This window comes from Nannobrachium achirus (assembly GCF_963921795.1).
Source record: "Nannobrachium achirus genome assembly, chromosome: 6".
Lineage (NCBI taxonomy): Eukaryota > Metazoa > Chordata > Actinopteri > Myctophiformes > Myctophidae > Nannobrachium > Nannobrachium achirus.
In genome coordinates this window covers 36,153,824-36,170,043 of record NC_137815.1, presented here as the reverse complement: position 1 = coordinate 36,170,043, position 16,220 = coordinate 36,153,824, and the positions used below count along the sequence as shown (strand labels likewise).

The 16,220-nt window shown below is 40.8% G+C and overlaps 1 protein-coding gene across 1 annotated transcript in view; it reads right to left on the bottom strand.

Moving 5' to 3' along the window:
- Positions 1-16,220, bottom strand: part of LOC308287760 (arf-GAP with coiled-coil, ANK repeat and PH domain-containing protein 3-like) — a gene marked incomplete at both ends in the record, with an annotated part of 110,166 nt that overhangs the window by 38,884 nt on the left and 55,062 nt on the right. The window contains 2 exons of the mRNA XM_080729013.1: positions 6,151-6,204; positions 10,960-11,079. Of these exons, the coding sequence (XP_080585139.1) occupies positions 6,151-6,204; positions 10,960-11,079 (174 nt within the window). The remainder of the gene's footprint in view (positions 1-6,150; positions 6,205-10,959; positions 11,080-16,220) is intronic.

Genomic DNA, 16,220 nt, shown 5'->3' with positions numbered 1-16,220 from the left:
ACTTAAACAACCAACCGCAATGTGAGTCACACTTGGAAATGAATTCCGTCCTTGCCCATATATGGAGATCCCTGATGTCATCAATATTAAGCCTATATCTGGGAATGCCCATACAGTATATGGACATTGTGTTAGTCTCATATGGTCTATGACATCAAACATCTATGATATGATGTCATCTCCATATTTGGGGTTCTAGGGTTTTTAAATGAATACTAAAGATTTGACTGTGTATGAGGCAGTTGCATGGGAACACCTCCAGGCCATCCAGGCTCCTGGTGAATCATGACCATAAAACATTTGATTCTGAGTCAAACAATATTTGAACACTGGATTATCACACCAGTCTTGGAAACCAGCCAAGTGTTCATGTGCCCCTGATACAGATTTTCAAAATGTCATTTTCAAATCCCAGTTATGATCAAAACCCTAAGCATTAATTCCATTTGGTAAAAAAAAAAAGAAGATTCAAATCTCTTTAATCCTATCTAGATTTGAAGATTCTCTCGATTTTTTCCCCTCCTCTTATTTGTGTCATCGTGATGAACCAGTATGTTTTCCTTCGTCGCCGGATGATTTTTGGTAACTAAAACTATGGCTGAAAAAACTAAGGACAGCAGCAACACACAACAAATGGCAGCTTGGTTGAACAAAGATAGATTTTTCTCCCTCTCGCTCTGGTTCCCCTCCCCCTCCCTCTATTCTCTCTGTGTGCCAGACAAGCTATTAGTGTAATTCTAGTGAACAGGTGGCAGAGGTGAGAGTGGATGAGAGGTGTGCACTGTGCCTCTATGATAAGTGTGGCGATATTTGGGGGACACTGTGGGTGCTGGCGGAGTGTTCTCTCCTCTGCGTCATCAGCACCCACACCCTAGGTGGGGTTGGCGAAAGGGCCTTTCTGTGTGGAGTTTGCATGTTCTCCCCGTGTCCCCTAGGGTTGATACCCTCACAAAAACATGCAGTAATCCTGGTCTCTATACTGCCTCCCCCTGGCCAGCCGGGGTGCCTGATGGAGGGGAAAGGAACTGGTTAGAATAAAGTGTTCCTTTCACACGTTACGTCCAACAGGAGAAGCTCCCTCTCTGAGGTGATACGATGCGGTCTGCTCACTCCTCATGCACCGATAGAATGAGATCAATACGGGGCTCTCTTCAGTGTGGCAGAGGGAGAGCAGCCACAGGGTTACAGCTTAGGCAATTCGCACTAGGGCATTCACCAAATATTAGAATATTAGAATATTCGAATATCAAAGTCACTATTCGACGTTGTTCACCGAAGTCGAATATTCGCTTATTTTATTTTTTTGTTTTTTTTTGTTTTCTCTTTAAAAAAATACCGTATATAGTTTATGAAGCTTGGCTAGATAGGAAGTCATAAGAATGAGTTGTCAATGCCCCTGGTGGATGAATTTGTTAATGTTCTATACCAGGGGTTCTCAAACCTTTTTAGGCCGTGACCCCCAAAATAAACATATTTGAACTGGGGACCCCCCACCCTGACAAGCACTTGGAATTGTAGGTATTAATGTGACTCAGTTCCACAGATAAATATTGTGAAAATAGCAGATCTACATGCTCACAACGCCTCGCAACGCTATTTTCACAATGTTTGCCTCTTGCATATTTAATATTTGGGAGTTTGGCCAGTCCTGTCGAATATTCGACTATTCGAATACTTTGAGGTTGAATAATTCGAATACTAAAAATCACTATTCGTGAATGTCCTAATTCGCACTGGGTGAAAAATGGGTTACAAAACGTAAAAAAAGAAAATCTGAGGTCCAAACCTGAGCAGTACCAAGAGATGTTGGACCGAATGCAAAGTTGTTTGCCATTTGCTAATGTTATTATTACAAGTTGTTAAATAATAATTGTGTTTCTTACTTTCTTACCTAAAAGTAGCCTGCTGGTTGCTGCTGTTGGCAGCGAGTGCCCCCTGGTCCTAACATGATACCAGTCAATTAATGAGGATAGTTTGTAAATAAATAAATAAATCCACGTTTTCTTTAGATTGTCCTATGCGTAATCCTTTTTTTTAGGCTAGCCGCTGCTTAACGCTAATCATCATTTTCTGTCCAAGAAGACCAAAATATTTTTGGTAATAATCAGCTTTGGGAGTTTTCATTGTGCTTTGTAGAGCGTACTGGTGACAACAAGCTATGACAACTCGACCATTTTACCATTTTGATACAATACTGTATATAAACAAAAAAAGATATTAGGAAATATCAGTTGTGGAGTGCGAGGGTAAGAGAAAGACAAAGAGATTGTAGTGGATTGGTTCTGGTGATGGATTACATGCAGGGTACTGGTCTTTGATTTGATTTTATGTAAAGCTCAGGGTTAAACAGGCTTGACCCTGGGAGAGAGAGCGAGAGAGAGGAACAGCGATGGAGAGAGAGTTACAGAAAGTCTTACGGAAGCAGAAAGAAAGATACAGCCATAGAACGGTTAGAACCCGCCTGGCGCCAGATTTTAGAGATGTACAGATACAATTGTTTTCCTTCCCGATACCGATTCCGATACCAATAATTGTGCATTATATCGGTCATTGTGATGGAGAGATAGTTACAGAAAGTCTTACGGCAGCAAAAAGAAAGGTACAGCCATGGTAGGATGTAGAACCCGCCTGGTGCCAGATTTTAGACATGTACTGTAATATTATTGAATGTTTTCTTTGCTTGCTATTTATTATGTCCATGAATTAAATACAGAGGGCTTCCAACGTAAAAAAGACCGCAAAAGGTCTTATTTGGGATGTTCCTTTTAGGCAGGGTGTTTAACTGTACTTGTACTGTACTGCATTTCAATTGTATTGACTATACTTGTACTGTTCTCCATTTTTATCTACTAAAATAATCAATCAATCAATCAATCAATCCGATACAATTGTTTTCCTTCCTGATACCGATTCCGATACTAATAATTGCGCATTAAATTGGTCATTGTTTATATGATCTTTAGCATAGTATTGTATATGTGTCTGTCATTAAATGTTTAGATGAATTGAGCACAAAGGACTCCAATGGAAACAAGCCATACTGTAGGCTTTCTTGGGTTTTAAAATCCTCTTAACAGACCTTGTACTGAACATTTTTTTCTGTAAACTGCTTATAATCAATATATTATTAATATATAATAATATATAATATAATCAATCAATCAATCAATCAAACCGATACCATTGTGAAATGTAAGACAGTGGTTCTTAAAATGGGGTCCAGGGACTCTCTAATTGTGGGGGCTCCAAATGGACCATTTCAAGTCTGTAACTCTGAGAGTGTACCAAATGGACCCGTAACCCATTTGAACCCATTTGAACCCTCAAATGGGTTATGGGGGTCTTTGAAATAAAAAATGTTTGTACTCATTATCTACCGTATACTTTGAGTACATGTACTTAGTTACTGTACTTTCCACACTACTGTTTTTTTTTCCTGATGAGTGTACCCTGGCCCCAGGCCCAATGCATTACTATCTGAGTGCCCCTGGCACTAAACAGACACTTCTTGATTAGAGTACTGGAATACGCCCAGTCATTAACCGGCTATTAAACATTGTAATAATCACCATTTAACCTGTGTATCCCCTCTGACCGCCTAGTGAGAACTGATGACACATTCACCACACAGAAGCATGTTTTGCAAGTTTCTACAAGAGGCAGGCTTTTTGATTTGCTCTTTCATTCCTGTGCTGCAATATTGCGTCAGGAGGACTGGAATTTTTACTGGCAGCAGTTTATTACAAAACCACAATGATGCCATGCTGGTGATGCTGCCGAGCGGAAAAATGTCCAAACCACCACTAAATGGAGCAGACAGGAATGTTGAGGAGAGACAGGAGTGCAGACCTGCTGATGTGATGTGATGTGATGTGTGTATCAGCAGGGGCGTCACAAGAGGGGGGGGAAAGTGGAACTAAGTTACTAGGGCCCAAGGTGGAGGGGCCTTAAATATTTTATACTTTAGCTATTGAAAAATAGCAGATCTACAAGCTCACAGCGCAGCACCGAGTGCCGCGCTGCAAGCTTGTAGATCTGCTATTTTTGAAAAGTCGTGAAAATGTGTGCAAATCTTTGAATGTATGTATTTTTTAAGCGAACATTTGTAACTCAAATTTTGCTTCCGGTGGGTCCCTGGAACTAAATATTTTGAGATGGAGGTCCGTGGCCAAATACATGTCATTTTGGGGGTCCTTCACATGAAAAAGTTTGAGCACCACTGACATAGAAACATAGGTTTTTAGAAGGATTTGAAATATTCAAAAATATTCATGATTTTTCAAAAATAGCAGATCTACAAGCTCGCTGTGAGCTTGTATATCTGCTATTTTTCAATAGTTAAAGCACAAAATAATGCGTAATGCATTCCCAGTCTAAATGGGTTAAACCCCCTCCCCCTATGAAGAACATTCATGGGGGCCCGCAGTGAATCCTTGTACCCAGAGCCCAGAATTTGCTGCGATGCCCCTGTGATGTGTGTATGAGGAAGTAATGCATGGAGGCTCTATGGGACTGTCTGTCTCCCCTGTCTCGTCCTGGATTCACCTCTCCCTTTTCTTTCTTTCTTTCTTTCTTTCTTTCTTTCTTCTTTTCATGTGGCTCTTGGCACAGAAATGGACACACACACACACACACACACACACACACACACACACACACACACACACACACACACACACACACACACTAGGGATGGGACAATATGAAAGAGTTCATGTCACGATTATTGTGTCAAAAATAATTAAATTAACGATATAATCAAAATATGCTTAAAACTTGCCACTTTTGCATGTGGTTTGAATCTGACACGTACCGTAAATTGTAAATGGACTGCATTAATATAGCGCTTTTCTCCAAAGAGCTTTACAATGTACTTCATACACCGATGGGGGAGGAAACCATGCAAGGCACCAACCTCCTCCTCGAGAGCACTTAAAGGCCGGATTTAGACTGCCGTCAAATCCAGCCCAAATCCGATTTTGTTCTCAAATCCGATCTTTTGGCCCGACTTTTCACACTGCATTTGCAAGTGACACAGATCTGATCTGTGCGTTCAGACTGATTTTAACAGCGTCAGCCCAAAGCTGTAGACGTCATGACGTTACGTCTCAACGTTGGCGCTAGTTGATTACGTTCAGGAAATGCGACAACAACAAAAACAAACACACGCTAAAATATAGTTTTTCTCTCTTCTTCTATTTACTGTTGTGTTTCGCTCTTCTCTCTGGTTTTATCTATTTAGCTCACGTGTTTTCTCTCTCCTCTCTTGTTTTTTCTCTTTTCTTGCTCTGTAATGACGTCATTACAGCCGGGCTCGGGTCACGCAGCAAGTGGCGTTTGGACAGTTTGATGTGACTTGCATGTGATTTGCATATAACTCTATGGGGTGGATGTGGTTACTGCTTTCAGACAGATGTCCTCAGATCCGATATGGATCGGATTTGAAAACACCTCTGGATGTGGTTTTTCAAAATCGGATTTCATGTGACCTGCATGTGACCTGTCTGGATTTAGACTATTTAAAACAAAATCGGATTCCACTTTTGATGTGACTCAGATCTGATTCAGGCTAGATTTCAGTGGCAGTGTAAAGCCGGCCTTGGGTTAGGTCTTGCTCAAGGACACTTTGACACGCAGCCAGGAGGAGCCGGGAATCAAACCTGGAACCTACGGATTCCAAGACGGCCGCTCTCCTGACTCCTGACTGTGTGTGTGTGTGTGTGTGTGTGTGTGTGTGTGTGTGTGTGTGTGTGTGTGTGTGTGTGTGTGTGTGTGTGTGTGTGTGTGTGTGTGTGTGTGTGTGTGTGTGTGTGTGTGTGTGCGCGCGCGTGTGTGTGTGAGTGAGAGAAAGAGAAAGAGAGAAATAAAGAGAGAGAGAGAGAGAGAGAGAGAGAGAGAGAGAGAGAGAGTTGTGCAACACAGAGCCCAGAGGGGTCATACATGCATGAAAAATGTTAACCATGCAAAGAGAACAGGATGGGTCCAAACAGTATTCTACAACTCCTGTGTGTGTGTGTGTGTGTGTGTGTGTGTGTGTGTGTGTGTGTGTGTGTGTGTGTGTGTGTGTGTGTGTGTGTGTGTGTGTGTGTGTGTGTGTGTGTGTGTGCGTGCGTGCGTGCGTGCATGCGTGCGTGCGTGCGTGCGTCTTACCATGTGGTAGTTGACAATCTCTTGCAGGCTTTCCCCACACTTTTCCAAGCATTCCTGCAAAGTGACAAAGCAGACAGGATCACGCACCCACCCATTGTAAGTACTGTACTGTACTGTACTGTACTGTACTGTACTGTACTGTACTGTAGGGTTTCTCAAAGTGGGTGCCGTGGCACCCTAGGGTGCCATGACCCAAGTCCAGGGCCCAGGGTGCCTCAGAATACTATATTTGAATAATAATATGTGGAATTCATCAATATCACTTCAGTTTAACCAGTTATACTTAGTAAAACAGACTTGAGTTGCACTGTACTCTTTAGTGCGATATTTTTCAGTCTACAGTACACCAAGCCTCTTCACCAAAAATAGCAGATCTACACGCTCACAACTTTTTGTTCGTAAATGAATACCCTACAGCTATGTAGGGACAGACTCCACTGGTCACAAATAAAATCTCCTTGAATTCAAGGACTCATTGGGCTGTATAATTGATAGAAAATACATAATCTTTTGGGTGAACTACACCTTTAAGTTAAATACGTTCCATATAAATTCCCAAACTATGTTTTTCCCCCACAGGAAAAGTCATGAAACGTGTCTTTGATGTCTCTGTGCTTCCAGCCATGTAAACTGTTATGGCAGAAACATGTCCGCTGTTGAGCGGAAACCTCGTATCTCTGTTATGTAAGCTTTTCATGTTTTTTCCCTCTTTAAATTAAAGCCCTACTTTGGCATAGAACATACAGTAGTAGCGTTTTTGGGGTTCTTTTTTTTTTTTTTTTACAGTAAATGAAAGTAAAAGTGGTTAGGTGTCAAGGTGTGTCTGTTATTTTTTTCTCCTTTTTTATATTAAGAACTTGAACCATATCTGAGAACTTTAGCCAAAAATAGCAGATCTACAAGCTCACAACGCCTCGCGCTGCAAGGCATTGTGAGCTTGTAGATCGACTATTTCCGGCAAAGAGGTTTGGTGTAGAGGGTGGTTAAATATCTGAAAACACAAATTGACATGAATCCAAAATACACTGACGACTGTGCTGTAAAACGATGAAACTATATGGAATCTATGAGAAGGTTGTAGCCAGGGGTCCCTGCTTCATCTCTCTCTCTCACCTAAGGGGTCCTTGGCCTGAAAACACTGAAGACCCCTGCTTTAGAATACAGGTTTCTTTTTCCCATTTCCTAAAAATGTATGTTTTTTGGACATACAAGCTTTTTGCCCCGGACAGCGCCATGTCTGCTGCGTGCCTCCAACAGCTGGACATCTCCATGTCTGGACAACAGTGTTTACACTGAGACTGCACCCAGGGGCGTCACAAGGGGTAGGAAAGTGGGACTGAGTTACTAGGGCCCAAGGTGGAGGGGCCCTAGTAACTTTAGCTATCGAAAAATAGCAGATATACAAGCTCACAGCGCGGCACCGAGTGCCGCGCTGCGAGCTTGTAGATCTGCTATTTTTGAAAAGTCGTGAAAATGTGTGCAAATCTTTGAATTATGTATTTTTTAAGCGAACATTTGTAACTCAAATTTTGATTCCGAGGGGGGGGGGTCCCTGGAACTAAATATTTTGAGATGGGGGTCCGTGGCCAAATTCATATCATTTTGGGGGTCCTTCACATGAAAAAGTTTGAGCATCACTGACATGGAAACATGGGTTTCTTGCACAAATTTTCAAAAATTTTCAAAAATAGCAGATCTACAAGCTCGCAGCGCGGCACTCGGTGCCGCGCTGTGAGCTTGTGTATCTGCTATTTTTCAGTAGTTAACGTTCATGGGGGGCCCGCAGTGAATCCTTGTACCCAGGGCCCAGAATTTGGTGTGACGCCCCTGACTGCACCACTATCACGGTGGAGAGGATGGGAAACACTGTGGAATGTATACCCTGACAGATGACACTGTCATTTATATGGAGAGGCTGACTAGTGTTGCCATGTCTTCTTATTACATGGATTAAGGCAGGGGTCTTCAACAGGGGGCCCAGGACCCCTAGGGGGTCCTTAGAGTTACTACAGGGGGGGCCGCCAAATCCTTGAGTGATAGGATAATTCTTTTAAAATAACAACTTGAACCGTCGCATCCCTATTCTAAGGAGAACTTTAGCAAAAAATAGCAGATCTACAAGCTGTCAACAGGTTGCGCAGCGAGGCGTTGAGAGCTTGTAGATTTGGTGTAGAGGTAAAAAAAGAGCAGACCAGGTACATAGTGAAAGGTCAAGTTTACAAAATATCGATGATTTAAGAGGTTAAATGTCTGAAAAAATACACATTAACATGAATCCAAAATAGACTGATGATTGTGCTGTCAAACAAGTCTATGAATCTATCTATGAAATCGATGAAAATCTGCATCACACATTTATACAATATGTAGTGGGGGTCCCTGCTTCATCTCTCTCTCTCAGCTATAGGGGTCCTTGGCCTGAAAACATTGAAGACCCCTGGATTAACATTTATATTATTACTGAAAAAAATGTGTATTATGTGATTTATGAAACAATGATGATGTTTTAGTAATACTGTTCCTGATGCTCAGTATAAAGTTATTATTATTATGTTTTTGTTTAAAGATTTGTTCCTGGGCCTTTACGCCCTTAATGATAGGACAGTAGACTGACAGGAAACGGGGAGAGAGATGGGGAATGACACGCAGCAAAGGTCGTCTGGATCGGGAATCGAGCCGGACGCCGCCAGGCACCAGAGCCTACGTGGCACGCGCCTGGACCAGTAGGCCAGCGGGCACCCCAGTATAAAGTTATTTTCCATCTGTCATAAGGGAAATAGATATCTCTCTCTGTGTGTGTGTGTGTGTGTGTGTGTGTGTGTGTGTGTGTGTGTGTGTGTGCGTGCGTGCGTGCGTGCGTGCGTAGACTGCGTACGTACGTACGTGCGTGCGTGCGTGCGTGCGTGTGTGTGCGTGCGTGCGCTTGTGAGCACGTGTCGCTCCTTTTTGGCTTGTTTCCTGGTTGCTTGTTTCTCTCTCAAAATCTGGCAACACTGCCCCAGTTCTGTGTGGGGTCCAACAGCCTTGCGTTTCCAGAACATTGTGTATTAGATGAGTGGTTAGTCGTAGGAGCTGGCAGGTCATTGGTACACTACATGGAATGTGAGGCCTGCCAGCCAATGGGATGAATAAGTGTGAACATTCTTAGTCTTTTCTTTATTTATTTTTACCACTGAACTTTGATTGAATTAGCAGATTGTGTAAACTGAGGACATACTCTGTCTGTTAAAACAGGCAAATTCCTCGACAATGACAATGAAGAATGGTTTATTAACCACTGTGCACCTGGTATCTCTATTTTAATAAAGGCAACACAATACATTAAATCATTTGTTGGAGGACAAAAGAGGTAATTTTTTTCTTTGTCATGTCAACATTTCGAAATAGCAAAAATCACGACATTGCAAACTTGTAGATCGTCTCTTTTTGCCATTTGGTGGTGCGACTAAGTATATACCGTGTAGGCCTTAAGTGGTTATGTTGCATAAATAAATACCAATCCAGTGTCAGAGAAATGGGCTGACAGAGAAGCATGTAGAAATGATGATGTTGTTATTATTACTGTTTTATGATGGGTCAAGTGGATGGAAGTACATTACCCCCCGGCTCCACTTTTACTCCACTAACTTTAGTTACTCACTATAGTCACTTTGTATATTTTGATCATTATTACAAAACATACATTACCCACTTACTGCCCTACATAAATTTTGGCCATTTGAAAATAGCAGATGTACAAGCTCACAATGTGACGAATTGTGAGCTTTTATAATCTGCTATTTTCAAAAGTTTTTTTTTTCTTAATGAGTACTTTCTACTTTTGGTACTTCCAGACTTCTACTTAAACAGAGTATTTCTACATTGCAGTATGATACTTTTACTTCAGTAAGAAATTTGAGAACTTTTCCACCACTGAATCTTGCATTTCCAGGGCCCAAAAGCCCCAAAAGAGCTGATCGCAAAGGCCCCAAAAGATTGCTGATCCACAAGCTCACAACACGACGCACGGTGGCGCGCTGTGAGCTTGTAGATCAGCAATCTTTTTGGAATAGCCAATGTATAAAATGGGGCTTTAGCAGTTAGCGTATGTTTTGTATTAATTATCTGTAAAGTATTGTATAACAACAAATAGGTGTAAGTACAACTATAGAGCAAGCTCGAAACTTGAGGATCTGCTACTTTTTTGAGGATTTTGTGTGACGCTGTAAGAATATGGAGATAAGAGGTTTCTGCCCGACAGCAACGATACAGTATGTAATGTGTTAGTGGTACTATACTCACAGAGATTGATACAGTATGTAATGTGTTAGTGGTACTATACTCACAGAGATTGATACAGTATGTAATGTGTTAGTGGTACTATACTCACAGAGATTGATACAGTATGTAATGTGTTAGTGGTACTATACTCACAGAGATTGATACAGTATGTAATGTGTTAGTGGTACTATACTCACAGAGATTGATACAGTATGTAATGTGTTAGTGGTACTATACTCACAGAGATTGATACAGTATGTAATGTGTTAGTGGTACTATACTCACAGAGATTGATACAGTATGTAATGTGTTAGTGGTACTATACTCACAGAGATTGATACAGTATGTAATGTGTTAGTGGTACTATACTCACAGAGATTGATACAGTATGTAATGTGTTAGTGGTACTATACTCACAGAGATTGATACAGTATGTAATGTGTTAGTGGTACTATACTCACAGAGATTGATACAGTATGTAATGTGTTAGTGGTACTATACTCACAGAGATTGATACAGTATGTAATGTGTTAGTGGTACTATACTCACAGAGATCATCTCCTCCTTCTTGCACTGCAGGGACAGGTCTTTGATGCCGTTGACAAACAGCTTGTTGGCCGAGACGTAGGCCCTGCCCGCCTCGATCATCCCACTGCATAGCTTCACCAGCTGGACACATGGAGACAAACAAGGTCACAACTTAACTACAACTCAACAAGGATTCACCCGCTGGACACACAGGAGACATGGAGACAAACAAGGTCACAACCTAACTACAACTCAACAAGGATTCACCCGCTGGACACACTGGAGACATGGAGACAAACAATATGTCACAACACATTTAGGCCTGAACACAAATCTGTGTCACTTTAGATTTGAAGGCCTATAGAATTATTGAATGCTTTAACCAGTGAAAAATAGCAGATATACAAGCTCACAGCGCGGCACCGAGTGCGCTTGTAGATCTGCTATTTTTTTTAAAGTCGTGAAAATATACGTGCACGTGCAAATCTTTGAATATATGCATTTTCAAAGCGAACATTTGTAATTCAAATTTTGCTTCTGGGTGGTCCCTGGAACTATATATTTTGAGATGGGGGTCCGTGTCAAAATAAATGTTATTTTGGGGGTCCTTCACATGAAAAGGTTTGAGAACCACTGACATAGTAGTCTCTCAAGAACAGACTAACTGAGCTCCAGTTAAGTGAAAAGGACCTTTTCTTTGACGATGGCTGGCCAGATTGCTGACGGATTCAAAAGACACTTATAGAATCGGGTCAAAATTCTAATTTTCACTATTTTTCAAAAATAGCAGATCTACAAGCTCACAGTGAGCTTATATATCTGCTATTTTTCAATAGTTAAAGCATAAAATAATGATACACAATAAGGTGTACCCGTGCTAAATGAGTTAACTATGACTAACAAATTGCAGATATACTGTACAAGCTCGCAGCGCGGCACACAAGCTTGTAGATCTGCTATTTCTTTTAAATCGTGAACAAGTCTTTGAATATTTACGACACGATTCTTTAAATGTCTTCTAAATCCTTCTTCTAAATCAGTGGTTCTCAAACTTTTTCATGTCAAGGACTCCCAAAATTACATGTATTTTTTTTTTTTTTTAATTTTTTTTCATCTTAAATTTTTATCCCACAATTTTGTAACCCATTTTTTCACCCAGTGCTAATTGCCTATGTAATCCTGGGCTCTGCTCTCCCTCTGCCGCGACTGGGGAGACAACGGACTGACCTCATGCTTCCTTCTATGCATGAGGAGTCCAAGTTGCTTCTTTTCATGTATTTGGCCACGGACCTGAATCTCAAAATATGTTGTTCCAGGGACGCCCCAGAAGCAAATATTTGAGTTACAAATGTTCGCTTTTAAAAAGATATATTCAAAGACATGCAAAAAAATCATGATTGTTTTCAAAAATATCAGATCTAAAGTTAAAGCATGAAATAATTCTATGCCTAAATGGGTTATCAATTAACTACAACTCAACAAGTATTCACAGGTTGGTCACACAGGAGACATGCAGAGAAAGTTCACAACCTACAAAACACTGATGTTGGCCTACCAAGCAACCAAAGGTATGGACCCCCTTGTATCTTCAAAGCCTGGTCCAACCCTACAGTACGACCCCTCCTGCTCACCCCGATCAGCTAACACAGGGAAGCTGTCGGAACCTTCGCTAAAGTGTCTGGTCTGGGACAACATTCCACGCGTACCAGACTCTTCTCCCTTCAGTCCGGATTAAGAGCATCTACTAAATGCCTAAATTGTAAATGTTCTTCCTAATCTAGTGGTTCTCCAACCTTTTCTTTTTCATTTCAAGGACGGATCAACGGTTCGGTATGCATGCATTATTAGGCCAAGTGTCAAGGAACGCCTCCAAGTTGATCTGCTAGTTTTGCTATTTTTGAACTAGAATCCTGAAAAGTACATTTTTGGACATAATGAGGTTTCCAGCCGACAGAGACAAAATAGTGACCACATGCTTATGGTTACATGTAATTTAATGTAATGTGATTTAATATTAATTACATTATTTAACCACATTAACCCTCATGGCCCTGGTCTGGTCATGTCATTACACAGTAGTTCGAAAATATTCATAAAATGGTTCAGAAGTTAATTCTTTCCCCAGACTTTTTCCCAGTTAAAATAGCTGATCTAAAAGCTCAAAACGTGTTTTCCGATGGGACACATTATGAGCTTCTAGATCGGCTGTCTTTGAATATCCAACATTATAAATGAGGGCTTAAAGTGGTTGAAGACGTTGCACATGTGTGTGTGCATGCATGCATGTGCTGCCACATACAGTAGTGTCAATTTAGGTCCTTGCCCTTTTTGGTGGTGTCTCTTCTCTGGTGCAAAATGGTAAACAGTGTTGCCTCCAATAAAACCGCAGTGACATGTTTGCATCCTTGGGAACTGCTGCACACCAAGGGGATAATTGCAGGCTTTGCGGAGCTCTCTACGCTGCCTTTGGCTCTCTAAAGTGTTGCCATATCCGCTTATTGTAGGAGACTTTGGGCCTTCTTTTTCTGTAAAGTCACTTATAAATATTGTTTAGTGTTGCGGGTTGTGTTTTTGGGGGGAGGGCTTGTTTCTTAAGTGTTAGTTGTGTATTTGGCCAAACATTTTCATGTCAAAGAACCCCAAATGAATATATAAAAATATGTTTGCCAGGGACCCCAATACCAGATTTGTGTGTTTCAAAAATATTCCTTCCATATTAGTTAACTTTTGCAGATTTGTTTCGAAAATAGCAGATCTGTGAGCTTGTATTTTCAAATAGAAGTACACAGTTTAATAGCCAAAGTACAGCGTTTAAAGTGCTCATGTGGCCTATACCATTTAAAAAAATTTGAGGCTTATATTTTGTATGTTATAATTGTGAAATTATACTTTGGTATGCCCAAAACTCCAATAAAAAAGAGTATTAAAAAAAGAAATTGGGGCTTGTTTTCATAGACCTGGTTGCTTATTTCTCTCACAGAACACTGGCAACACTGTGTCTAATAGTGTGTCCCACGGAGCTGCGTCAGGGGAGTGGTAATGACAGTGTGCTGTACCAACTCATGCAGCTTCTCTTATTACCAGTAAAGTGGGAAAGTAGCGGTTGGCAGCTCTAAAGTGGCAATTAAAAGCACATGTGTGGTGTGTGCCATCCCTGCTGGAGACTGTCATCACCTGGCATGGCACATTTGTAGCTCTTACTTAAGATATTTAATAAGGTTATGCTTTATATAGTAATGGCCGCACTGCCCAAAAGTACAAAAATATAGATTATAGCCCTATCCGTGACCTCACCCATGGCTGTTCCCCAGGACTCAGTCACATAATGTTATTATCATCCACCATTGCGAGCGCAGGCAAGGTGTTTCTGACCCGTTTACCAGCGTCATATTGCACATTTAAAAGGTATCCATATCGTCTCTGTTCGGTGGAAACCTTGTATGTCCAAAACTGTATATTTTTCAGGATTCAAATTCAAAGATGGCAAAATGGTTTTGAGTGACGCTGTAGTATGTTCAAGTAGGGCATACATTTACAAAATAAAACACAAAAAGTTAGAATATGGAGATAAGATGTTTCTGCCCAACAACAATGATACAAGTTCCTATGTAAAAACCAGGTTGGAAGGGTTGGTTTAAAATGAGTTTTGACAGCCTGTGCAGAATTGTTTGTGTGTGTTGTTGACATATTTAAGTTCCACAAGCATATCAAATAATCTCTTCTAAAACATTTAAATAAAATGTCTCATCTTTATTATTCCATAAGGTAGGGAGGGCTAAGCCCCACTAACCCATTCATATACTGCAGTGGTTTTCAACCAGTGGTCCGGGGACCACCAGTGGTCCTTGAGGGGGTTCCAGTTGGTCCCCAGCTAAATGATGGAGAGTTGGTAACCAAATGGACCTGTATAGATCTTTAACTCTTGAGTGTAAAATGAAACCAAATTTGGTTTAATTTTACACTTCATTTAAGCTCTCAATAGTTAAATTATCATTAAACATCGGCATTGCTTAATTTAAGTAGAAAATGTGTTATTTTGATCAGCATTTGCCTGTTATCTGTCCTAGGCTACGGTACCAACATCAATATAGCAAGGAATTGTGGACAAATCTTATCCGACAATAACATATTCTACATTGTGGGTCTGAGAGGCTACAGTAGACGTCATCAAATGGTGGTCCGTGGCTCAAATGCTGAATAAATAATGGACCTCGATATGAAAACCATTGATATACTGAACCAGCCGGCCAGGCCTGACGATATGGATATGGATGGATATGCACACGTACGTGTGTGTGTGTCTACTGAGAGCTGAGTACACACACACACACACACACACACACACACACACACACACACACACACACACACACACACACACACACACACACACACACACACACACACACCAGTCTCCAGGGTCTGCTCGTGTCCATTTAGAACCAGCGTCTATCTGTCCAGATCCATCAGCAGATGGCTTCCAAGAACCACAGGGGTCCAGGGCTTCAGTCAGAGCTGCAGCAGCAGCACATCTGCTAGCAAACGCCTCTCTATGCAGACGATCTAGACGTCCTATTATATTACCATGCTTTATATAGGATGAAATGTAGTTCACGCTGAGGTCATCAGTGTTGCCAGATTTTGCGAGTGAAATAAGCAAAGGGGTCTATGTACTGTACAGTATAGTAACTGAATCGAAAAAAACAAATTTAATTTGCAATGATCGATATGCAAATGACTATATTTGGATTTGTATCATATCGGTATCATTTTACAAAGTTTTGCAGTGCAAATAATTGATTGTACGGAAACTATTTGTGCCTGCTATTTAGCAATTTTAAGGGTTTACTTACTTTTCCTTTCCATATAGCTACTCTTGGTCTATCGATGAATGTGTGTTATGTCTGTGTTGATGTCAATGTGCGGATTTGTCCATATGTGTTGAAATATAATGTCTTTGCTAGAGAATCACAGTATTTACTTATTTATATCCATAATAATAGATTTTCCCCTTAAAAACATGCACTATTGACACGTTTCACACAGCTTTAATTTATTTGCTAAATAGTTACTATATCGATAATAAATCATTGAATCGAATCGTATCGTATCACCATGAATGAACGCATATCGTCAAACATGAATCGTGATGCGTATCGTATCATTGTTAAAATGTATCGTTACACTCCTAATGAAATCAGAAGTGACTATAGGTCACATGAGGACTTTAAACCTATAACCATATAAAACAGCCAAATTAAAACTCACTGCGTGCCGTGATG